The sequence below is a fragment of the Primulina huaijiensis genome, chromosome 11 (genome assembly GCF_012295235.1).
Source record: "Primulina huaijiensis isolate GDHJ02 chromosome 11, ASM1229523v2, whole genome shotgun sequence".
In the NCBI taxonomy this organism is placed as follows: Eukaryota; Viridiplantae; Streptophyta; class Magnoliopsida; order Lamiales; family Gesneriaceae; genus Primulina; species Primulina huaijiensis.
In genome coordinates, this window is record NC_133316.1 from 19,346,528 (window position 1) to 19,372,345 (window position 25,818).

Consider the following 25,818-nt stretch of genomic DNA (forward strand, 5'->3'; position numbering starts at 1 on the left):
AGCAGGAAGAGTGGCTGATTCCTCATTAACTTCGTGATTTAAAAGTCCAACTAACACTACAGATTTTATAACGTAAAATTGGGTTCCAAGCTTTTATATCATTCACAAGTCATTATAATTTGTGTATTAATTGCAACCAAATTAACATGGACAACACACCCCCACCGACTCAGAATTCAAGATGGTTAGGTTCTGAAAATGAATACTCTCATTTATGATGTCCGATCCCTGACAAAACATCGCCCATTAACCTTGTACCGAGCAAATGACTGTCACATTTTTATTATCAAATTCAAACCATCCATATATGTATATACCACTTTTATTATTATTATTATTATTATTTTAAATATAAAAATCGCTATTAAGAACTCTAACACTTTAAAAAACTGACGTAGACACGTTTGAAGACAACTAGCTATTCATTAGCAGCATCTTCCCAACACATACATCTTCTAATTATTTTCCTTTCTGTTCACTTCCATAATAAGCAGATCTCAGACCATCATTGGAAAACTAGCTATACTCCAAAACAATACATAGATATGGTGCAATATCCAAATTAAGAGCTTTTTTTCAAGAATGGATTCAAATGATATTGAATGCCTATCCAATACTGAAGCTTATACAAATGAAGATGAAATCTCTCAATCTTCTCCAAAAGTTCATGGTAATAATCCAGAAGTCACAAATGTCCAAGAACTTCTTGAATGCCCTGTCTGTACCAGTTCTATGTACCCCCCCATCCACCAGGTTTGTCTCTCTCTTTCTCTCTCTCTTTAGTTATAGCATGGTTAGATAGTTTTCAAGATTTAACAGTTTGTAGCTAGCTATTTTGGGCAAAAGTATTAATATTATTTTAAGACCAAGAATAATTATCATGCTAGAGTTTCCAACATTTGATCCATTACAGTATCTAGCAATCAAGCCTCTAGAGAATATGAAAAGATGTAATACTTCAGTTATTTATTACACAATTGGATTATTTAGTTAATGGCCGTAAAAGTTTGAATAATCTGTTTGCAATGCATACCTAAAAGTTTACGTACCATGAATCTTATTCCGCATTATCCAGACAACCATCGTGGATGAAATTGATATAATGTGCTATTTGTCGTCGCAAAAGGAAATTTAAGGAGTCAAAATAAGACAAATTCGTGTCTTTTATGGCGACATCGTCTGAAAGGAGTTATTGGGTGGAATAATTTGTGACGACAAATTGTAGATGATCGGAAGAACGAAGAAAGAGGAATAATAAAAGGTCATGATTAAATTTGACACAAAATTTCGGGTTCGAGATTTAATTATAATTAACCATAAATAGATGATTGGATTATGGATACTGTTTGTTGAAATTTGAGAAACAATGGAAAAGAATCAGTGCGAGAATGAAATCTCATTTTCTGGAAAAATAGTTCTCGTCAGTAAGTTTACACAAGTGGATTCCTATTTATAAGTACCCAAGTCTAGCAACTATGTACCCAAGTCTAGCAACTAACTAATAAGCTAAAACAAGCTTTTATGGTTTCAATACTCTCCCTCAAGCTTGGAATAGATGAATCATTCCAAGCTTGGATAATAAATAGTTATGCTGATTTTTTCCCAATGCCTTGGTAAAAATATCTGCTGGTTGTTCTTGTGTTCCAACATATGAAGTGCGAATGACATTATCTTTCAACTTCTCCCTAACCAGATGACAATCTATCTCAATATGCTTCGTTCGTTCATGATATAGAGGATTGGCCGCTATGTGTAATGCAGCCATGTTATCACAATGCAAAGTTGCTGGTCCATCCAAGCACACCCCCATATCTGCCAAGAGTCCAGTAATCCACACCACTTCACACGTAGTGTTTGCCATAGCACGGTATTCCGCTTCGGCTGAAGATCTCGATACAGTTCCCTGCTTCTTAGTTTTCCATGAAATTATAGACTCCCCAAGTTTTATACAATATCCTGTGACTGATCTTCTGCTCATGGGGCAAGAAGCCCAGTCTGAATCACAAAACGCAGACAAGGTGAATGTACTCTGTGCAGATAGGAGAATTCCACTTCCTGCTGTTCCTTTCAAATACTTCAAAACACGAAGAGCTGCCTCCATGTGTGAAGCTTTCGGAACTTGCATAAATTGGCTTAAAACATGTACAGAATAACATATATCTGGGCGTGTAATTGTGAGGTATAGAAGTCTTCCAATTAATCTTCTATACACACTCGGATCATCAAGAAGTGGATCATTCATTTCCTGTTTTTCAGCCGTATCATCATACTCTTTTGTTGTTAATTTCAGATTTTGTTCCATTGGAGTATCAAAAACTTTTGCTCCATATATCCCTGCCTCTGAAATCAATTCCAGTACTGTATACTTTCTTTGGTTTAAACATATCCCACGTTTGGAACGAGCAACTTCAATTCCCAAAAAATATTTCAAGGATCCCAAGTCTTTGATCTTGATAACAGTGTGCAAATATTCTTTGACTTTTGATATAGAATCTTCATGATTTCCTGTTATCACAATATCATCCACATATACCAAAAGAATTGTGATAAAATCATGTTCCTTCTTTACAAAGAGAGAATGATCATGTTTAGATTGATTAAACCCTGCTTGTTTCATTATATAAGCAAATTTTAAGTTCCATTACCTTGATGCTTGCTTTAACCCATATAAGGACTTAACCAAACGACACACCTTGTTCCTAAACTCCCCCTTGCGGTTAAGGCCCTCGGGTAAACACATATATATCTCTTCATCGACATCACCTTGTAAAAAGGCATTAGTGACATCCATTTGATGTAAATTCCAGCCATGAATTGCAGCTAGACTTAACAAACAACGGACAGTGACGATCTTAGCCACGGAGAAAAAGTATCGAGGTAATCAACGCCGTAGAGTTGAGTGTATCCCTTGGCTACAAGACGAGCCTTAAATCTGTCTACACTACCATCGGCATTATACTTGATTTTGTAAACCCATTTATTACCAATTGGCGACTTCCCACTTGGCAAATCCACAATATCCCATGTATGGTTTACCTTTAACGCGGACAATTCTAAATCCATCGCATCTCTCCAACGCGGATCAGTCACTGCCTCTTGGTAAGTAGCTGGTTCTTTGAGGGAGGAAATACCAGCGAGAAAGGCTTGATAAGGATAGGATAATTTGGAGTAGTTAAGGAAGTTACTAATTGGATGACGCGATTTAGAGTTGTGAGTAGTGGTGGAACAAACATAATCATGAGTCCAAATGGGTGGTCTACAAGAACGAGAGGATTTTCTAATGAGTTGAGAGGAAGATGAAGAAGAGGGAAAATTCAAGATATGTGGTTCAGCTGAGACTGAAACAGTAGGTACCAGGGGCTGTGATGGGTAATCATCAAAAGAACCAGAGGATTCATCCAAAGGGAACATATGCAGCTGTGAAGAAGAGTTGGTGAAAGAAAACAAGGATTCCCTAAACATTACATCTCGAGCAACAAAAAAACGTTTAGTCAAAAGATTTGAAGCTTATAGCCCTTTTGTATGTGAGAATAACCTAGGAAAAGACAAGGATCAGCCCTGGCAGCAAATTTATCACCTCTAGGAAGATTGCTTGCATAGCAAAGACATCCAAACACCTTAAAATGTGTGTACGAAGGCGATTTATGGTATAGCATTTCAAATGGGGTTTTATTCAACAATAAAGGAGTTGGCAAACGGTTGATAAGATAGACGGCTGTAAGGACACAATCTCCCCAATATTTATGTGGAAGAGATGCTTGAAACTTCAAACAACGAGCAATCTCAAGAATATGTCTATGTTTTCTTTCTACAATGCCATTTTGTTGAGGAGTATATGGGCAAGAACTTTGGTGAATTATCCCAAAAGAGGCAAGGAAATCAGCACATTCTTTTTGGAAAAATTCTGTACCATTGTCACTACGGATCACTTTGATGACAGTAGAAAATTGGTTATGGATTAAGTGAATATAATTTTGGAGTGTAGAAGGGACATCAAGCTTGGAGTGCAACAAATACACCCAAGTGGCTCTAGTATAGTTATCAACTATGGTCAAAAAATACCTTTCACCATTATATGTTGGGGTATTGAAGGGTCCCCAAACATCCACATGGACCAACTGGAAAGCAAAACTGGAAGAAGAAGAACGCTTAGAAGGAAATGACAGACGTGTTTGCTTAGATTGGGAACAAACATGACAATGCTGTAAATTAGAAACATTTTGTAAAAAAGGAATCATTTGCATTCGCACTTGAGAAATATGGCCAAGACGTTGATGCCAAAGACTACCACAATCAGTACTGTTATTCTTATGATTGAAAGCAGAAAACAAAGCCTTACAAGAATGGGAAATAACAAAACTAGAAAACTGACTTTCCTTATTGTTTCGGTGCTCGAGTTTGAAGCTGGAGAGATCTAATCGATACAGCCCATTCTTTTCTCTACCAATCCCCAATATTGTCCCATCCAACAGGTCCTGAAATACACAGAAATGAGGATAAAATGTGACACAAGAGTGATGGTATTGTGCGAATTTTGAAATGGACAACAAATTGAAATTGAAGTCCGGGACGAACAATACATTGTGCAGAGTTATGGAATTTGTGAGTGGTACCGAACCAATGTTCGTGAATTTGGTTGTCTTACCATTTGGCAATTGAACTGATCCAGTCAAGGAAGCAATAGAATTAGACTTAAACTGCATTACAGACTTACCAACCATATGATCATTCGCTCCAGAATCAAGTATCCATTCAACTTGTGATAAATTCGAAGAAAGTGAATGAGTACCTGCCATATTAGCTACTGGTACACTAGATTCTTGATTTACGTGATCCTTTTTAAGCATCCTCAGAATGGCAGCATACTGTTCAGGAGAAAAAAATTGTGCATCAGAGGAATGTTTCTTCTCAATTTCATCAACCTCAGCCTCATGATGCGCTGCCACATTGTTGGCTTTGCTCAATGTCCTGCCTCTATCACCCTTGTTGTCATTCCAATCCCTCTGATTCCTCTGATTTTTGGTATTCGAGCCTTTGAACAAACGATGGTGAGGAGGATATCCAACTAATTTATAGCAGTATGCCTTAATGTGTCCATGCATATTACAGTGATCACATTTAATATTTGTCCTCTTGCGATCTTGAGTGGAAAAAAATGCAGACGAGGAGATATCAGGTGGAGCAAAACCTGTACTTAAAACATTCCGAGTGGACTCCTCTTGAGAAATAATAGCAAAAGCCTGGCCAACACTAGGTAAAGGACTTGTCATTAAAAGCTGACTACGAATAGCAGCATAGTTATCGTTTAACCCCAATAAGAACTGAAGTAATTTTTGCTGTTGATCAATTTCAGCATACTTCTTCGCCGAATCACATGAACATATCTGTAAAATCACCAAGACGCAAACTCATCCCACAACTGTTTGAGCTTCGAGTAATACACAGAAATTGGACTACTTCCTTGAACAAGTTTTCCGATTTCACGATGCAATGCAAATATTCTAGATCCATTCACCATGTCAAATCTCTCCCTCAGATCTTCCCAAACCGTGTAAGCATCAGTGGAATAAACAATACCTGCAAAGATCTCTTTGGAAACCGCATTCATGATCCACGAGAGAACAATCGCGTTGCATCTCTCCCATTGCATCAACTGACCAGATTCATTCTCAGGTCTTTTGCAACTTCCATCGACAAATACCAGCTTGTTTTTAGCTCGCAATGCTATGATCATTGCTCGACTCCATATTCCGTAGTTCTCTGTTCCAATTAGCTGCTCCGTAATCAGATGAACTCCCGTAGTATCGGAAGGGGAAATGTAGAGTGGATCAAACATATCAATTGTGGTTGTCGAAGAATTTACAGACGTCATTGCAGAGAAATCGAATCAAAATTGTGACCAATCGAGAAAAAAAACTCAATTAACAACACTTGAAACATTGCTCTGATACCATGTTGAAATTTGAGAAAACAATGGAAAAGAAACAGAGCATGCGAGATGAAATCTCATTTTCTGAAAAAATAGTTCTCATCAGTAAGTTTACACAAGTGGATTCCTATTTATAAGTACCCAAGTCTAGCAACTATGTACCCAAGTCTAGCAACTAACTAATAAGCTAAAACACGCTTTTATGGTTTCAATACTGTTGGTAAATAAAATGAGAAAGAATAGAAAAAATGAAATATGTTTCTGTAGATTGAAGGGAAAACCAGAACACACTTTTCAACGTGAAGCATTACAACTTAAATAGCAAACCACTAACAAACTAATCCTAAAAAAAGCCATGAAAAATGAACAGCACACCCCAACCAATTCCTAAGAATAAGGAACAACCTTGACTTAATTAAACTTAGACTTGTTTAGCAGTCCTAAGCATGTATTCCAACACAGCAACACTCCTCCTTGCTTTAGGAGCTGCGAATACCAAGTTTCTGCCTTAAAAACTCAATCTGGTTAACTGGAAGTGGCTTTGTAAGCAAATATGCGAACTGATCTTCAGATTTGCAGTAAACCAAAGTCACAAGTTCTTCTTTATGCACTTCTCTTAGAAAAAACAACTTGATGTTGAAATGTTTAGTTTTCCCATGAAACACAGGGTTATGGGAAATGGCAATGACAGCTTGGTTGTCAACAAAAATCTCAGTGCTTTCTTTCTGCTCCAGATTGAGATCTATTAAAATCTTCCTCAGCCACAAAGCTTGATTGACAGCAGCTGTTGCAGCAACAAATTCTGCTTCAGCAGTGGATTGAGCTACGGTTTCTTGCTTCTTTGAACTCCATGAGAAAATACTAGATCCAAGAGTAAAACAGTAGCCTGGGGTACTCCTCATATCATCAATGGAACCTCTCCAGTCACTATCAGAGAAGCCAACCAGATTGAACTCCTTACTTCTTGTGAATTTAACACCGAAATCACTTGTATCTTTGACATACCGAATCACTCTTTTGGCAGCCCTGAAATGAAATTCACTTGCACAGTGCATAAACCTAGATAAGATACTTACAGCATTTAAAATATCAGGACGTGTTGCTGTAAGATACATCAAGCAACCAATCAAACTTCTGAAATATCCTTCATCAACTTTATCAGCTCCATCTTCCTTACACAGCTTCTCCTTTTGATTCATAGGAGTGCTTGCTTCCTTGCATTCTTCAAGCTTAAACTTCTTCAAAATCTCCTTGGCATACTTCTTCTGGCAGATGAAGACTTCATGCTTAGCCTGCTTAATTTCCATTCCAAGGAAGAAGGTCATTAACCCAAGATCTGTCATCTCAAAAACCTTCATCATTTCTTGTTTGAAGTCCTCAACCAGCTGTGCATTATTTCCTGTCAGCAAAAGATCATCGACATAAAGAGAGACTATCAAAACATCATTACTTTGATGTTTGACATAAAGAGTGGCCTCAGACAGGCTTTTTTTAAAACCTAAGCTCAGAAAATGTTCATCTATCTTGCTGTACCAAGCTCTTGGGGCTTGTTTCAACCCATAAAGAGCCTTTTTGAGGAGACATACTTTGTCCTCATTTCCCTTTTTCTCAAAGCCTTCAGGCTGCTCAACATAAATTTCTTCCTGTAAAATTCCATTTAAAAATGCTGATTTTACATCAAGCTGATACACTCTCCAATTCATTTGAGCAGCTATAGCAAGCAAAAGCCTTATTGTGTCCAAACGAGCAACTGGTGCGAAGGTGTCTGAGTAATCCACACCAAAAACTTGAGCATAGCCTTTCACCACAAGTCTTGCTTTATGCTTGTTGATTGAGTCATCTGCATTAAGCTTGGTTCTATACACCCACTTAACTCCAATCACCTTCCTATTTTGGGGTCGATCAACCAACTCCTGCTGATTTGGGAAATGACTTTCTGTTTTGCTTTCCAAATTGACAAGCCTTACAGGTTGATATGTGATCATCAAATTCTGGAAGATCAATTGCCATCTTTTTGGACTTCATCTGCAGTAGCCCTTGGTGGTGATAGTGCCCGAGCCTCTTGTGCCACACCATTGAGAGACTTTCTTTGGTTAGAAAAGCTAGTTGCTCCTCCTGCATTGGATTGAGTGAGAAGCTCCTCCCTGCCATCTTAACTTCAAACATCTTTTGGCCTGTAGCGTCCTCTATCACACAGGCCTTGTCCATGAACATCACTTTGAATCCTTTCTCTATTAATTGACCAACACTGAGCAAGTTTTGATCAATATCTGGTACATAGAGAACATCGGTGATCAACTTGGTTCCTGAACAGCTTGCAATGGCTACGGTGCCCTTTCCTTTGACTGCAATATATTCACCGTTCCCAATTCTGACTTTCTTGGACTCGGTGCTCTTCAATTCTTTGAACAACTCCTTGTCATGTGTCATATGATTAGTGCAGCCACTATCAATGAGCCAGTTTTCACTTGTTTCATGACTCGTGAAACAAGTTGCAACGAAAAGCTGATCTTATTCTTCTTGATCTGCCATTTGTGCTTCATCTCCTTGCTGCTGATTTTTATTTTGCAAATGACAGCTTCATGTCCCATTTGATTGCACTTGCTGCATTTTGCATCTGGTCTTCTCCAGCACTTGAAAGGAGGGTGAACTTTCTTGCCACAATGTTGACATGGAGGGTAATCTTTCTTTACTACTGATCTTTTATTTCCAATTATGCTTCTGTTCCCAGGTGCAGAGCTTTGTCCACTTACAGGCCTCCTATTCTTTTCATCATCTTGATGCTTCACTGGTAGAGCTCCTTCGACGGCTCCTTCTTGCCTCATTGCACGCCTCTGCTCTTGTGCTTGCAAAGCACTTAGGAGTTCTACCAGAGCAATCTTTGACAGATCCTTCGTGTTTTCTAAGGTAGTGATGGTAGCCTCAAATCTTTCAGGCACTGTTACAAGGATTTTCTCAACAATCCTTGAATCTTCCAGAGAAGAACCCAATAACTTGACACGATTTGCTATGTTGAGTAGTCTGTCAGAATACTCCTTTATGGTTTCTGTCTCCTTCATCTTTTGCAGCTCAAAGTTACGAACTAGGTTAAACACCTGCATCCCTCGAATTATTTTATCTCCTTTATACTCAGTTTTGAGATAATCCCAGATCTCCTTTGTCGTTTTTAATGACATGATACGAGTGAAGATCATGGAGGAAACTGCAGCAAACAAGCAGGCTTTTGCCTTGGACTTCTTTGTCTTCTTCTCCTTCTGTGCTTTAATTTGTGCCACAGTGGGATTGTCCGGGAGAAGAGAAATGTCATAGTCTTCTTCCACTGCTTCCTAGAGATCCAAAGCTTCTAGGTATGTCTCTATGCGCACTGCCCAGGTCTGGTAGTTATCTCCATCAAACACCGGTGGAGCAACTGAAGAAAAGCTAGCTTCGGTCTCCATAACTGCTCAAACTCACACACAGGTCCCTTAAGAAGAGTGTTCTGATACCAATTGTTGGTAAATAAAATGAGAAAGAATAAAAAAAATGAAATATGTTTCAGTAGATTGAAGGGAAAACCAGAACACACTTTTCAACGTGAAGCATTACAACTTAAATAGCTAACCACTAACAAACTAATCCTAAAAAATCCATGAAAAATGAACAGCACACCCCAACCAACTCCTAAGAATAAGGAACAACCTTGACTCAATTAAACTTAGACTTGTTTAGCAGTCCTAAGCATGTATTCTAACCGATACTAAGGAAGAAATATGTATTCAAATTTGTATTGAAAAATGGACTTTTCAATGAATTTTTTTTTTTTTTAACTTTGGGCCTTTTTGGAGAAGAAAGGTGAGAAAAGAGAATTATTTTAAGAATATGGAAGTGAGTTTAATCCATTTTTTTCGAATAAAATATGTTATAATCGAATGAAATATATATTATATAAATCTTATATTCGAAAAACCTATATATAAAAATCAGATTTTTATAAAATTGAGTGTGCTTAGCCTCTGTCGCGGATACTAATATTGTTCGTTCCAAACTGGTTTTTGTTCTCTATTCATTGCCATTCACCGATTTTACTGTTTTTCTCGTTAACATGCATTGACGACTTTAAATTCAATATGTTTTTAAATAAGTAGCCCTATAAAAATTAATGATCTAATTTAAACCTTAATCATGTCATGTTAAATTCGAATAATATATAGTTCTTCATTCGAAGAATCAGTAAGCTAAAAAAGTCAATTTCGTATCGTTAAATTGCACAAACTACGTACATGCCGACGAATTTCTCGTGATATTACGTCTGAAATAAAGTTGTGAAAATAAAAATCGACATTTTTAATCTAATATAAATATATTTTTTTCTTTTTTCCTTGATTTTAGTAAAATAATCTGTTTGTAAAAATATAATTAGAAATTTCTAATATGCTGTAAGAAAAAAATATAATTATTTCTCTGCAACGTACATTCAAAATATAATTTTCAAGTATGTGAATTTAATTTCGGTATAATTTAATTTATTTGTGTTTGGGTCAGTTGTTTTTTTTGTTCCGACATGCCATTAGGATCTTTTTTCCTAATTTATTAATTAGTTATTAGTTTTTTTTTGCCATTTTAGGTGTGACTAACAGGTGTAATGCTTATTTAACTATATTATATTTTTTACTCTTCTAAGTTTTATAGCTAAAACAAAAGCATGTTATTAAGATTAAATTTTTTAGTTAAATCAACCTCAAAAACTAACTTAAGAAAGGACGATTGTTTAAGACAATATATACAACTGTCAAAACTTAAATAAGTTGATAGAAACATTTAACAGATCATGTCCATGAATGAACAACTGAAGTTTGAAGTTTAACCGGTGGCCCAATATAACAGTCCACGACATAACGTCGGACCTTTATTATTGAGACTTGAACCTAACTCAACCTCAAAAGCTAGCTCAAGGGGACGTAATGGAGCCGATGTGAGACTTTAACATACATCCTCACACACACGAATGAACAACTGGAGCGTGAAGTTTACAAGACATTATCGGGTGGCTCATACGGGTATTTGTTCAAATATCATATTAAAATTGAAACTTGTATGTAACTCGATCTCAAAAGCTAGCTCAAGAGAAAATTGTCAAGTCCATGTATACGATTCTCAAAGACTTAATCCAGTTGAACGTGAGATATTTAAATAATTTATTTTCAATAATAAGAATTATCAAAATAAGATTATGGAATAAAAGGGAAGGTGAAATATTTGATGGTTCATTACTAATGTACATGAAAGGGAGTGCCTTTATATTTTGAACAACAAAGAGTAGCTCTGCCCCATGCAGATCGCGTGGTTTTGGAAAATAAATGCATCGAAAAATGTTTTGACATGGAGTTGATCATTACAGTGCCAAAACGGGCACACCCTTTGTTCTTCGTGTAAAGCAAAGGTTCACAACAAATGCCCAACTTGTAGACACGAGCTTGGTGATATAAGATGCTTAGCGCTTGAGAAAGTGGCCGAATCACTCGAAATTCCTTGCAAGCATTGTTCCCTTGGATGCCCCGAGATCTTGCCTTTCTATAGTAAGTCGAAACACGAAGCCATATGTAACTTTCGGCCTTACGACTGCCCTTATGCCGGATCGAGATGCTCGGTCGTTGGGGATATTCAGAGTCTTGTTACTCACTTGAGAGATGATCACAAGGTCGACATGCACTCCGGTTGCACGTTTAACCATCGCTACGTCAAATCAAATCCTGAAGATGTAGAGAACGCCACATGGATGCTAACTGTGAGTGTTTAATTTCTTGGTTTCTACCAACCTCGTCCAAGAAGTGCATCAAACGTTGCATTTGCATTGTGACCCTTTTCTTTATCCAGGTATTTCATTGCTTTGGTCGATATTTCTGCCTTCATTTCGAAGCTTTCCAAATCGGGACGGCTCCTGTTTACATGGCGTTTCTTCGGTTCATGGGAGACGAGACGGAGGGGAGGAACTACCGCTACAGTTTGGAGGTCGGAGGGAATGGTCGGAAGCTTATATGGGAGGGCACACCTCGCTGCATTAGAGACGGTCACAGAAAGGTTCGAGACTGTTACGATGGCCTCATTATACAACGAAACATTGCACTGTCTTTTTCCGGAGCGGACAAGAAAGAGCTTAGGCTTCGTGTAACTGGCAGAATATGGAAAGAACAAAGTAACCCAAATCAATCTTTGTAGTTTTTAGTTTTGGTCCATGAGAGTGTTGCTACCCGCTAGCTGTGTATTCTACACACATATATATTATTTATGACGTAAAAACTCACTACCATGATGATTCGGTACATACTGAGTACACCACGAACAATCGTAATCTCTTCTATGTGCATGAATAAACAACAAACTACCATGTATTCTCTACATTCTTCGTCCATAATTTGATATCATGTGTGAGATGTATACTATTTTTGTATTAACTATTATTATTTTAGATAAAAATAAGTACAATGGTAGCTGCTACGTCAACAGCGGAAACCTAAAACAGTCCCACGCTTGCTCTCAATCATGACCTCACACTTCACTCCACTCACAACTCCGTGAATGAACACCTTCAGCACGCCAACTTTGCCTTCCAACTTCATGCGAGTCTGTATCTCCATTGGCATCCCATCCGCGGCAAAGCCTTCCACGGGAACTCCGTTACTACCTTCGCCGATCGCCGCCTTCAACGGCGACGACAACGGATACTTCTGCAGATCAAACTTCGCCGAGATTTTCTGACTCCCGCCGCCACCGATTCTTCCAGCAGGGATGAAATCGATTTCCCACAGGCTGGCCGGAGTACACGAGCTGTCTAAGTGTGAGAACTCGTCGCGGTTAGGATTTGTTACGGTGAGGTATTGGAAGAACTCGAAGTTAAAATTATGGGTTTTCCCTTAACCAGTAAGTATAAATTGATTTTCTTCTTATTCATCCCTGTTTTTTTTTAAAAAAAAATTATTTCCTTGTCTCATCATAAAAGTAAAAACCGATACTTTTATTCAAAAACCCACTAAAAGAGAACAAAAAAAAACCTAAAATTCAACAATTTCATTGTGACATCATTGTCTTCTCGCACAAGCAGAACAGGACAACATGACTCCTTTACACTCACAAAGGAAAAACAAATAAGAATCAGAATTTGACAAAGCTCTACAAGTCATTTCCAGTTAATGCTGAACAAATTGAAAAAAAACGATCAGATAGAAATTATCTTTGCGACTCGACGATTTAAGCTACGACCATTCACAACCAACGGTATGTGCATACGTAGATATCATTCACATCTATGTACTGATTTTTAAGCAGAACCTGAGAAATTAGACCATCTCTTCAAGACGGCTATCCATAATAATGGACACCGAATCAAGGAACGCAGCTTCACTATAGCCTGGGATAACAGAGTCCCAAGCTTCTTGGATGATCTGCTCGATGATGGATTCTTTTCTCACCGTTTCTCTGCACATCATGCTTCCTATAGCAAATGGAGTAAGGCCTTTCTCCGTGCCTTTCTTCAGAAGCATGGTTGATATGCGTAGTACGCGAGCACATTCAAGAGGCAACTCCCAACCGTAGAATTTGAGCAAAGCGATGTCGTTTTCTGCATCCATTGAGCGTATGTACTCTAGGGTCTCAGCGCTGAAAGGCTGGCGAGCTTGGGGCCAGTAAAGCCAGTCAAATGTGCAATCTTCAAACTAAAAGGACAGGAAGAACCATAAAGGTTGGAAAGTGAGATTATATTGGATAAAGCTGGAAGACTCTCACCTAATAACTAGTATCTTTTAACATACACTGATTACCATATATATCAAAATGAAAGATATTTATGGCTATATGATGTGCAAGAATTATTTGACCTAGTAGATATTCATGAGGAATTCTTGACAAATATATCTAGTGATTCAAAAGTTATGCCAGAGATATAGACATATTAGCACACCGGAACAGTGAGAGGTGCGGGTGGAGGGACTGAGCGAGAGATGTTACCATATTTCATATTCTCGCAAATGTATCATCTGGACCTCTAAAATATTTATAACAGAAAATAACTGTGGTCATTGCAAAATATTTTGTGTTTTCCATCATGCACAAGCATGGTTTATGGATATTGCAAGCAGCATAGTCATATGAGCAAGGTAGATCCTAGATGAATAAAGTTTATTTTCCTTAATCATAAATTTCAGTTAAAACAAGTATGCACCAAAGCTATCGAGTTGGCAAACTAAGTTTCAATAGGAAATTTACAGGGTATGGGCAGGACAGTTTTGGTACTAGATGAGATTGCAACAAAAAGAGAGAGCAACATAAAAATTTTATGCAACATGTTAAAACGGTTAACTGAGAACAAACAAGAATGAAAAACTAGAATAGATACAGAACTTACACTATATGGCAAGCAGTAGCCGTGATCAATTGGGATTAGCACAGTTTGGCCATCTTCACCTTTGCTCACCAATATATTTCCAGCATGCCTATCTGCATTGGCCAACCTCATATCCAACACTGCAATCTTGTGCACCTCCTGAACTGGAAAGGCGCTGGGCCCCATATCCTCACAACTTCCATTATTCTCCATGAACATTTGCAAGGACCCAGTCTTAACAGACACCCCGTCTGGATGATTAAAACCACTGTGAAGGCACCTTACATAAACAGTTAGAGGAACTCCGGCAAAGCCCCTAACTTCTCCAGTAAACGAGCGCCGGCCACTCATCGGATGATCGAGTAAGTAGACAGCACACTCCCGGATCGCACCTTCTCCAACTCTGGTTCCTTTCTTCAACCCTTCACCATCTTCTGACAGAGGAAGCCCACGAGGATTATTCACAGCCATAGGCTCCTCATCAATTGGCTTAAAAACTGATAAATATTTAGTACCCGAAGGATCCAACATAAAGTATGCTCCTCCAGTACCTTGTGATGACCTAATTGGACATTTTCCACTATCCAGACCATTCATGGTACGATTTATCAAATCACTAATCTCAGGAGAAAGCTGGATCTTTGGGTTAACAATAACAGGCTCCAGTACTCTCTCCCTAACAGGGGTCTTGGTTGGAACATAAAGATTATGGTCATGCTTTGAATCAATCCCACACTTTCTCTCATTCACCTGTGGTGCAACAATGGACAGCTCAAAGTTCTTTCCCACAGGAGTAGCCCTAATTTTAGCTGACTTCCGGACAAGCAAATAAATCACAGCATCAGAATTATACTTACAGAGATCGTTTATCAGCGTCTGGTCCTCAATCAACTCGTCGTCAAGTAAGAAATCTTGATCCTCGACATGTTCAAAATTTCTTTTCTTTGCTATCTGACGCTTAACATAAGCAACATCTCGGCTTTTCTCAACATGAAAAGTAAATTCTTTTCCACAACACGTCCTCACATTAATGACCTGGAGGTCAGACAGGCGTAGTACCAAATGCAGAATATTTCCATTGCTCACGCCATAATCCCGCATAAGGGAATTGCTCCGTGCCAATTCCCTACCTCGACAAACCAATTTTTGGTTCCTCGTGAATATCCCTTTACAATTTTGAATCCGAAGCTTCAGTGATTCAATGGAATCCGACTCCATGACCCGCATTGGAACCATCGAGCCCGACATAGCAACGTAGATCAAGATAGATTCCAGACTAGGTTCAGGGGATTGAGGCGGCGAGAAAATCATATTATCCTCGCGAAGCGGGATATTGGAAACCAATCCAGCCGAAGACATATTGGCACCCCCAAAAACTCAAATCCGAAACCCTAAAATACTAAATCGGACCCCGGAAAAACAAATTTTCACCGAATTTTCACATGCGTGATATTCATCATCATTCACAGACCTGAATTAAACATAAAAAAGACGATAAAGAACAAGGAATTCCCAGATCTACGTTTCGAGGATTAAATGAAAATCCTATAGAGCTAAAGAATGGATTGATTGAGACTTACCAGAGAGCACGGACCGATGAAAAACGGCTGAGGAGACAATGGAGGAAGAATTGAAATTGGGAGTGGGAGCAATTAATTTGCAAAATAAGGAGATTCACGAGTTTTGAATAGGTGGAAGACAGAAGGAAAACGAATGATTCTTTGGGAGCTATTTTTTTGCAATGGAGATTTGATTGGTTGGTTGGAAGAGGAGAAAGCTAACGCGGTTTTGGCGTAATAATAAATTATTAACGACTTTGACTCCTAGTTAACGCCGTTACACAAACGGGCTAGATCGCTATTGACTCTTAACACTATTTATGAGAAAAGTAAAGTATATTGTGAAAGATATATTTTTATGAAATGGGTCCACTCGATTCTATTTAAAATAAAAAATAATATTTTGTGATTTAAGATAATGTATGTCTTTAATACGGGTTCATCTTAATCAGTATGATTCTATGCACCAACTCTTTAATCATAAGAATGTCATAACTACTTCTAATTAGACTCTAACACCATCTCATATTTTGTATGTATCATTGTTTCACTGATAGTTCTTACGAGAACTAATCGATGATGATTAGCATATATTAATGTCTATTCATCATATATTGATACATTGAGAGTAGTATATGGATTCGATAACCATGTAAATTATATTGAACATTCAAAGTGGTATTGCATATGCAACTAGGAAATCTCATTTTGCTAAAACACTTATCTTATTATGGCCAAAGTTTTCTTCTACTATGAACTCAACAAATCGCATAGGATATCCACGTCCATAGGCAAGCGATGAATATCCTACTACAATGCACTTTCCTATATGTGGTGTAACTATACACAATTTGGCCACTTGATGACTCTTATGGTATCATTAAATGAGCTAAAACATAATACTAGTATTTAGAGCTTCAATGTTGTTTCGGATCATGAGGAGTAATGGTTGTACGACCATAACCATGAACTTCTCCATTAAAAAAATGATAATCACTTGGAAAATTCGAGTAAGGATAGTTCGATGAACTCATCTTATGAGCGTACAACTGTATGATTGAACATCTATATATCATATCAATAAAACTTAGTCGTTAGCATCACAGATGCTAGTCTCGAGCTCGAGTGATATTTATACTCCTTTTAAGCAGCCCAATTGACTATGAATATTTGTAGAATATTAAGTAATTGAAGATGTGTTTCATGACAGCCATCAAATGTATAATCTCATATTTTTAATTCTACAGTATATTAAATATTTTTATCTTTGCATCTTTCATGGCTAAACAGATAAAGTTTTTTTGCCAAAAGAATGCAAATTATATCAAAATAAAGATATTTTTTACAAAAAATTAACAAAAGCACTTAGTAAAAAATAAGCATATGTAAAAATTCATAGAAGTGTCTAAATATTATATTAATTATTGAAAAATATTACTAATTAAATAATAGAAAAAAAGTCACATTTGGCTATGGATAGGAACTCATCTCATTTCACTTTTCCTGTAAAAGGACTTTTGTGATGCATTTTATCACCAAAAATCCTCCGAAATTCTTTGCTTGAGAGGATATTTTTGAATAAAATTAAGTAGTGAGCAAAAATAGTGAAAAATAGGGAGAAAATAAGAAAAAAAATAGCAAATCATCTACGAAAATTCTGAAAAAAACTACACAACACTTTTTTTCCACCCAGAAACACTTTGAAGAAAAAGGTGTATCAAGATCATCAAGCAAAATTTCAAAAATCATTGAAACCATGAAGAACATTGTAGTAAATTTTCCATAAAACAACAATCCAGGAATTATCTTGGCTTCGGATTAAAATCATGACAAAAAATAAGTTACCGAGGTGGGGTTTTCTCTACCATGAGGATATCTACCGTATGGTTTCTTCTGTGAGGTTTTCCTATCAGTTTCTTCAATAATAGAGTTTAGTATTTGGCCTGGAATTTACAGTAAATTCATAATTTAAACGATCATCTTGATTTACCCATATGATTGTATAAGGTACTTGATTCTTGGTTAAATAATGATATATGATTGTACACGAATGACTGAACGGAGTAGAGACAACGATCATTGTATCGGATTTCTAGTCCACCGGACAACGTGGCTTAGACCCTGAAAGTGAGACCAATGAACAACGGTTCCAAATTTTAGCATATGGTTCATTTGAACAACGTGACTTCGGTCCGAAAATGTGAGTTCAGCTTGGCTCGTAAATAATCTATTGTACGGATCCTACTTGAGTACGTAGGGAAAGTGTTACACCGAATGTTGGTGGGAGCAACCTCTTTTGCCTATAATATTCATTTCATAGTCATTAACAGTCACTGCATTTCACTTGACAGAATATTTTTCTAACGATATATTACTATTGATACATGTCATATCATATTAAATTAGTCCACTGATTTTGATTTGTTGACTACATATAAGCCCAATTTATTCTCTCATTAAGCCCACAATGAATTACCTCTATTTTCTTTATGTTTATTGCAAAATTTCAGCTATAGGATTTCAGGACTCCAACTATGATGAAAATTGAGAAAATGGAAATGTTGACTTAGCAAGACTGTGACTCTTCCGTTGAATTCATATTTTATTATCTTTTATAAATTAAAAGATTATATATGCTTCTGCTACCGCAAGTTGAATATTATGATTTTATTACAATCTGGGGCCCATAGGTGTTATCAGAACCCCCAGGTTTATCCTGACATAAATTTAGGTGGGGTGAAAAAAATAAAAAAAATCCAGAAGATTTTATGTTTTTGGGATTTTGATGGCTTCGACTTATAGTGAAAGCCTATGATATATACCGTTATGTCTAGACCTTCTGGTTAATAACTAATAAAATCAAATAAAATGTTAGCCTCAGTTTGACCCAAAAAACGAGAATTATGTGATCAACAAATTTTGATTAAAAGTGTTGGTAGTACGGTACGAAATTCTTTCTAAATTGATATTGATTACAAATCCTTTGTTTAAAAGGAAAACAATTTAAATTTTCATTTCCTAAGATGTCGTCGTCAAAAAATAGTTCACGAGCTAAGAGTCAAGATGAACATCATCGCTCCTAAGAAATGGGAAGCCAAGGAAATAAACAACATATTCCCCGCCAGGAGCAAAATCCAAGAAATATGTTTGACGTATTTCAGTAGTTCATGCGATTATGTCAACAACCACAAGCAAAAAACTTTGGCATCGATAATCGAGGTCTTCAAAGATTTTGAAGAAACATGTGATCGAACGCTTGAAAGATTCCTTAGGTTTCACTCACCCAAGTTTTACGGCACCCCTTATGCTCAACAAGCTGAAGAATGGCTAATCAAAATTGAAAGGATTTTCTCTGTCCTTAACTACTCGGAAGAACATAAGGTAAAGTTTGTGGTACATCAATTCGAGGGGGCAACACATGATTGGTAGAGAGTCGTTGATCACCAGTGGAATAAGAACAACACTCCCAACATATGGACTAACTTTTTGCAGAAGTTTGAGGCAAAATACATCACCCAGATAATACTCAACAAACGAGAACTTGAATTCATGGAATTAGTTCGAGGTTCTTTAACTGTGGCACAATGCGAAGCAGAATTTCACTATTTGATTAACTATGCTCCTCATTACCTAGAAGATGATGCAAGAAAGACTAATAAATTTGTCAAATGCCTCAACCTTGACATTCTTTGGACAACCTTATCTGTCGAAGCCTCATATTATATTCTGCTGCCAATCAAGCACCGCGAGTAGAGGCGGAGATCAAATTGCTACTCAGGAGATAAGAAGGCAAAAAAAACAACGGGATCCCCAAATCTACTGAAAACAATAGTCGGAAAAGAATTCATGAAAAAGATACCCAACCCGAACTGTGTGAGGAATCCAAAAGCAAAAAGTTTTAAAAATACCCAGATGTCAACTATCACGAGAAATGTGAATACCGTGGCAACCCAACCACGACGAAGAAAAATGTTGAAAGAAATATGGTAAATGTGTGTTTCGTGGAAGTGACCAGCATCATATTCAAGACTGCCCGAACAAGAAGAACAAAGCACCACTCACACCCAAGACCAAAATTCCAATTCGAGCATACGAACTCATTGGAAAGGAAGATGACGTCAACCCCGTAGTGGAACAGTGATAAGAGAGACATTCAAGACGAACATAACTTCTGTCTAGCTTGTACAAACTAAGGATGGTACTCTTGCTCGATGAATACAAATCTTATTAATTTCGAGTAATAATATTATGAAATAAAATAATGGGAAAGAACAAATCGAAAGAGTAAGAGATTTCCCACAATGCAAAGAATCTGGGGATCATATTCTTTTTAGAGGGATATTGTAACACCCAAAATTTTGAAGTGTTTGTTCAAAATTTAATTAAAGGATTTGAATAAAAATGATAACAATACATTAATTGGAATAAAGAGTATTCAATAAAAATATAAAGTAAAACTATTTAGGTTAAAAAAATAAAAATAAATTAAAGATTAGATTTTTTAAAATATATTTGAGCAGAAAAATGATTCTAGAAATTATTATAAATAACATAAAAATTAATCTAAATAACAAAATAAAATTATAATATATTAAATACATAAAAATATATGCTAAATTAATAAGTAAAATAAGCACATGTAAAAATTCATAGTGTTTCTAAATATTATATTAAATAATGAAAAATATTTATTACTAATTAAATTTAATAGAAAAAATGTTGTCATCAAGATATGCCAACACTTGGCTATGGATAATGACTAATCTCATCTCACTTTGCCAATAAAAAGACCTCTTGTGATGCATTTTATCACACAAAACTTTATGAAATTTGTGGCTTCAGAGGAAATTTCGAAGAAAATTGAGTAGTTAGCAAAAATAGTCATCTCCAAAAATTCCAAAAAACTACACAATACTCCTTTTCCATCCAGAAACACTTTGAAAAAGAAGGTGCATCAAGTTCATCAAGCAAAATTTCGAAAATCGATTGAAACTGTGAAGAACATTTCTATAAATTTTCCAGAAAACAACAATCCATAAATTATATTGGCTTCGGATTGAAATCATGACGAAAACTAACCTACCGAGGAGAGGTTTTCTTGGTCTCTTCCGTGAGGTTTTTCTTACCAATTTATTTAATAATAGAGTTTGGCATTTGACCTGGAGTTTACAGTAAATTTGTAATTTATTGGATCATCTTGATTTACCGTTTTGAATGTCTGGCATACTTGTTTCTTGGTTAAATTATGATATATGATTGCAAATGAATTACTGAATGGAGTTAAGATGACGGTCATTGTATCGGATTTCTAGTCTACTGGACGTCGTGGCTTAGGCCCGGAAAGTGAGTCCGATGAACAATGTTTCCAAATTCTGGTATATGGTTCATCTGAACAACATGACTTCAGTCTGGAAATATGAGTTCAACTTGGCTCGTAAATGATCGATTGCATGGATCCTACTTGACTACGTGAAGAAAACTACTACACCCAATGTTGGTGGGAGCCACCTCTTTAGCCTATAATATTTATTTCAGAGTCCTTAAAAGTCATTGTAATTCATTCGACAGAATATTTTCATAACGATACGTTATTATTGATACATGTTATCTCGTTTTGAATTATTGTACTAGTGTTATCTTTTGATTTGTTAACTACATATAATCCCAAATCCAATCTATTCTCTCGCCAAGTCCACAAAAAGTTAATCTATATTTTCTTTATGTTTATTGTAATTTTCAGCTACATGATTCCACAACTAAATACGATGAAAATTGAGAAAAAAAACGAAAATATTAATTTAGCAAGGTCATGACTCTTCCGTTGATTTCATATTTTTGATATCTTTTATAAATTGAAGGATTGTAAATGCTTCTGCTATCGCAAGTTGAATATAATAATTTTATTGCAAGCATGGGTCTACAAAAACATTTTATAATGAAAGAACAATTTATTCAAACGATTGTATTCATCACCTCTAGACCATATTCCGTGTTTATTTTGATCCTAACATAAATATATATATAAAGAACATGTGGAAAAAAAAGAATATATACATTTGAGACGGAAAGAGTACAATGTTTTAAGATAGTTCGAATGATAAATAATCATGATATTTATGATATAATAATGGTAAATTTTCATGTTATATTGTAATTGTAATTTGGATACGTATTTATAAATTAATAATCTGTATATGTTTATCGATACTAGCTAGAAAATACAGTCTTTCTTAAGTTATAATTTTGAAAATACAAAATCAGTAAGATCAAATTGAAAAAATTATAACCGATGATAATGAAACAATTAAATCTTTATACTTATAACAACTCAAATGCTACCAACATAACATTTGTGCTACTTATTTTTTTGTGACCCATATTATTATATGAAAATTGGAGTAAAATTCTAAAGAAATGCCGTTTGAAGATCCGTGGAGGAGTTTCTTAGTTTCGAGAAGTAAACAAAGTCGGGCTTTGACAAAATCTTTCCTATCGTAATTTGGATACTGTGACGAAGTTTCATGTTAATTATTTTTGTGTTTAAATAAATAAATACATGATTTTCTTTATAATATTTTAGTTACGCCCATCAACGTGGATTAATGATTTTTTTTTTAATCTTCTTTTGGGAATATATTCGTAAATTTCTGTTTTACAAGACATTTTTTTTTAACTTTAAGTCCATTTAATAAGTAATAAATAGTATTTCATTTTTTCCTATTTACAATGATATTTTTATTGTTAATAATTAATAATTATTGTGTATCATTATTTATTTAAATGAATACGCAGTTATCAGAGAACTTCTCTTATACTTAACCAAATTTATGCTAGTAAAAAGTGGGTGCAAATGTTTGAAAAGTAAAGTTAAAATTTTAACTTCACTTAAATAATTAATAAAAAATCATTTTCCTGTAACGATGAATAGATGAATACACCAAAGACAAAGTTTTAAGGCTCTTGTATTTCTTTCACCTTTTTCTTTTTGCTTGCTTTTGGGTAGATTTGGAGATATCTGAGTTTCGATTATATATTTATTGTTAACAATGAAACAATAGATAAAATATTAAATTAATATCTTATATATTTAAACAATAACACAAAATAGAATGAATTTCAAATGTATCCATTATTGGATGAAATTTAAATCCATCATAAATAACATTAATTATTATTTAAACATGAAAGACGTGGATTAGAAGTTCATGATCTTTTTTCTCTCAACTTCATAAATATATTTGAAATCTATGGATATGAAATTCATCCATTCAAACACAATCTTTGATAATTTAAAGGACCTCGTATTTAATAAATAGAATAGATTAACCAGAGAATATGTAATAACTAGGTAAGAGGATTTGAGAATATTTAGCGACTCCAGAGTTAAATATTTTGCAAAATCAGGAAAAAAAAAGTTATTCAGGAACTGTTATGTTTCTTTTAACTGTGAGAAAAACAAGAACACACTCATAAACTCAACATATGATTCCCAAATATTACTGCCTTTCGACTGCAACATCATTTAAAACTCATCAGATTGCAGTGAAACAACCTGGAGAGCATATCCAAGCAACGATAATACCTAGTAGAGCTCCAGCAAAGACCTGGGACGGAGTGTGGCCGAGTAGTTCCTTAAGCTTTCTTTGGCTTATTGGATGCCCTTGGAATAGATCTTCAACTATCAGATTGAGGACCTACATAGATTAAACAATACTTAGTAAAGTATGGTCAAGCCAGTTCAGGTTGAATTCAATTCGACGAAATAATTATATACTAATTCTTCCTTCACCTTGCAGTTCTACAGAAAGAACCTACTCGTTAAGAATGCAAAGGTTTGGTAGCTTCGTTCAGCATTAGAAATTCTCATGCTCAAGTACCACTCATAGACATCGATACCAGACAAATCCTTGCTATGCCCAAACATATGTGGGAACAAGTGAGACTTCAATGCTTGTCTTACCAATGAGTTCTGGGCCAATGTTATGCTTAGTTAAGTTCAGTAGGATGTGCCATACATTTAAGTTATATTGAAATATGGCATTATTTATATCTCGTTTCACACGTGACCCATTTGCATGCTACATGACCTAGTCGAGGCCTGTAAGAGGAATACACGACCTGTTATGCTGGTCTGTGTCTATCAACCCATTTAGGTCGAAACATAAAAAAAATGTGACAGCAGTCAAGTTTCTAGCAGGACCACAACAGCAGCACATATTCTTAAAACAAGCACCTAAAACAAGATATAACTTATACGACATGCAGAGCCAGCTTGTCCATAATTCAAAAAATGCCAAGTTCAAATATCTTGTAAGGATTGGTATTAACAGACCTACGGCCTCATGTTAATGCCCTCGCCTCAAAACCTTTCCATGCCAAGCCTTTTCAATAGCAGGAGTATTTTTAACTTGCAGTTCACTAGCAGGAGTATTTTTAACTTGCAGTTCACTCATCAATGAGCTCTAAATACAAATTCCCAAAAGCGCTTATGACACATGCCGTATATCGAGAAGAATGTTAAAAAAAAAACAATCACAATCATTCAGAATTTGATACATATTGCTCATTCCAAATAATACCCAATAACACAACAATTAACAATTAATGAGCAGATCATGGAAGACAAACGAAATTAATAGCAATTACCTCAGCTTGCATCCCGGCATGCCGTCTAACACCTATGGCATCATACATAACAATCAAACTGAATCCTAAACAAACAGGAAACAAAGAATCCGCCACCCCATGGCAAATGGCCACAGAAGTTGTTAATGCAGTACACAGTGCAGAATGTGAAGAAGGCATTCCACCAGAGGCAAACATAATACTAAAATTCCACTTCCTCTCCACACAAAAATTCAAGAAAACCTTCATAGATTGCGCAGCAGCACAGGCGCATAAACCCGAAACGAACGTAGGGTTCGCCGCTAATTTAGCCACAAAAGGACTTATTTTAACTTTAGCCGTCGCCGTCACACTCATGAGCGCCGTACCAAACGCCCCATGTTGTATACACTCAGTCTCCTGCACACTTAAATCCTTAAAAACAGAGGCACATTTCGACTTCGATGATTCAACCACAAAGGTCCCAACTTTCTGAAAAAATGGAATTAAATACGAGAAGGGTTTGATGGTGGGGGTGTAATTGCCCCATACTGAGTTAGGGTTCTGAGGTATAGAGGAATTTGCGGTGATTGAAAATTTCTTGAATCTGAAGACAGATAACGAGGAACGACTCACCGATCTAGCACAAGAAAAATTCAAGAAACTCAAAGCTTTGAGTGGAGAGTGCAGCATCACCAGGGAGCCCATGAGAACAGAACCACAAAGCTGTCAGAATTGAGTTCAGTTTCAGTCTGCATCGAAGCAGGGCAAGAAAGCAACAAAACAAAGCTTGCACACTTTCGAGAATTCGAAAACGTAAGTGAAGAACAGAGGAGGACACTAAACTAGGTACCACTGTTTCTGTTTGTGGGCAAGATTTTCCCTTGCTTTCTTCTTTTTTTCCTAACTATACATTTGCAATTGCTCATGATAGAGATGCCATTCGTGAGGCATAGTCCAAGGAATATTACTATCTATACCATTGATAAACTATTGATAAGAGGCGAAGGGTCTATATCTTTTGTGAGGTTTTTTTTTTTTTTTTTTTATTATTATTCTCAAAGAGTCGATTCGATCAGAGTTTTAGAGAGAGTTTTGCTTATTTTAAAATGATTTTTTTATATATTATTTTATAAGTTAAAATTCGAGTGTGTAGTGAAAAATTACTTCCAACTTAAATTTTAATAAAATGAAAATAATATCATTAATCTATGCATGATATACCTTTTTAGTTATTTAAGTTTTGGTATACATACCATTGACAATATATTTAAATAATTATTATTACATTTTGAATATTTTGTATCAAAATTTATTTATCGTTTTATAATATGAATGCTTGAAAATTCATATAAGATTAATAAAAAAAA

The 25,818-nt window shown here is 35.9% G+C and overlaps 4 protein-coding genes across 5 annotated transcripts; 1 reads left to right on the forward strand and 3 right to left on the reverse strand.

The window, feature by feature from the left end:
* The first annotated feature begins 422 nt into the window (after positions 1–422).
* On the forward strand, positions 423–12,795 carry LOC140987829 (E3 ubiquitin-protein ligase SINAT3-like). The gene is made up of 3 exons (XM_073456512.1): positions 423–753; positions 11,307–11,693; positions 11,783–12,795. Exons 1-3 carry the CDS (start codon positions 583–585, stop codon positions 12,122–12,124), a joined length of 900 nt encoding a protein of 299 aa, XP_073312613.1. The 5' UTR covers positions 423–582; the 3' UTR covers positions 12,125–12,795.
* On the reverse strand, positions 12,406–13,086 carry LOC140988456 (uncharacterized). Its single transcript, XM_073457467.1, has 2 exons — positions 13,038–13,086; positions 12,406–12,818 (listed from the first exon to the last, which is right to left on the reverse strand). Exons 1-2 carry the CDS (start codon positions 13,084–13,086, stop codon positions 12,406–12,408), a joined length of 462 nt encoding a protein of 153 aa, XP_073313568.1.
* LOC140987892 (phosphatidylinositol 4-kinase gamma 4-like) lies at positions 12,955–16,085 on the reverse strand. Of its 2 annotated transcripts, XM_073456621.1 has the most exons (3): positions 15,866–16,085; positions 14,307–15,756; positions 12,955–13,617 (listed from the first exon to the last, which is right to left on the reverse strand). In XM_073456621.1, the coding sequence occupies exons 2-3, from the start codon at positions 15,642–15,644 to the stop codon at positions 13,243–13,245; spliced, it is 1,713 nt and encodes a 570-aa protein (XP_073312722.1). In that variant the 5' UTR covers positions 15,645–15,756; positions 15,866–16,085; the 3' UTR covers positions 12,955–13,242. The 2 variants fall into 2 exon arrangements, with proteins under 2 accessions (XP_073312722.1, XP_073312723.1); XM_073456622.1 differs by lacking the exon at positions 15,866–16,085 and having other exon boundaries at positions 14,307–15,854.
* Positions 16,086–23,204: 7,119 nt separating this feature from the next.
* On the reverse strand, positions 23,205–25,429 carry LOC140988880 (uncharacterized). The gene is made up of 2 exons (XM_073457960.1): positions 24,491–25,429; positions 23,205–23,538 (listed from the first exon to the last, which is right to left on the reverse strand). The coding sequence occupies exons 1-2, from the start codon at positions 25,154–25,156 to the stop codon at positions 23,377–23,379; spliced, it is 828 nt and encodes a 275-aa protein (XP_073314061.1). The 5' UTR covers positions 25,157–25,429; the 3' UTR covers positions 23,205–23,376.
* Positions 25,430–25,818: the final 389 nt, after the last annotated feature.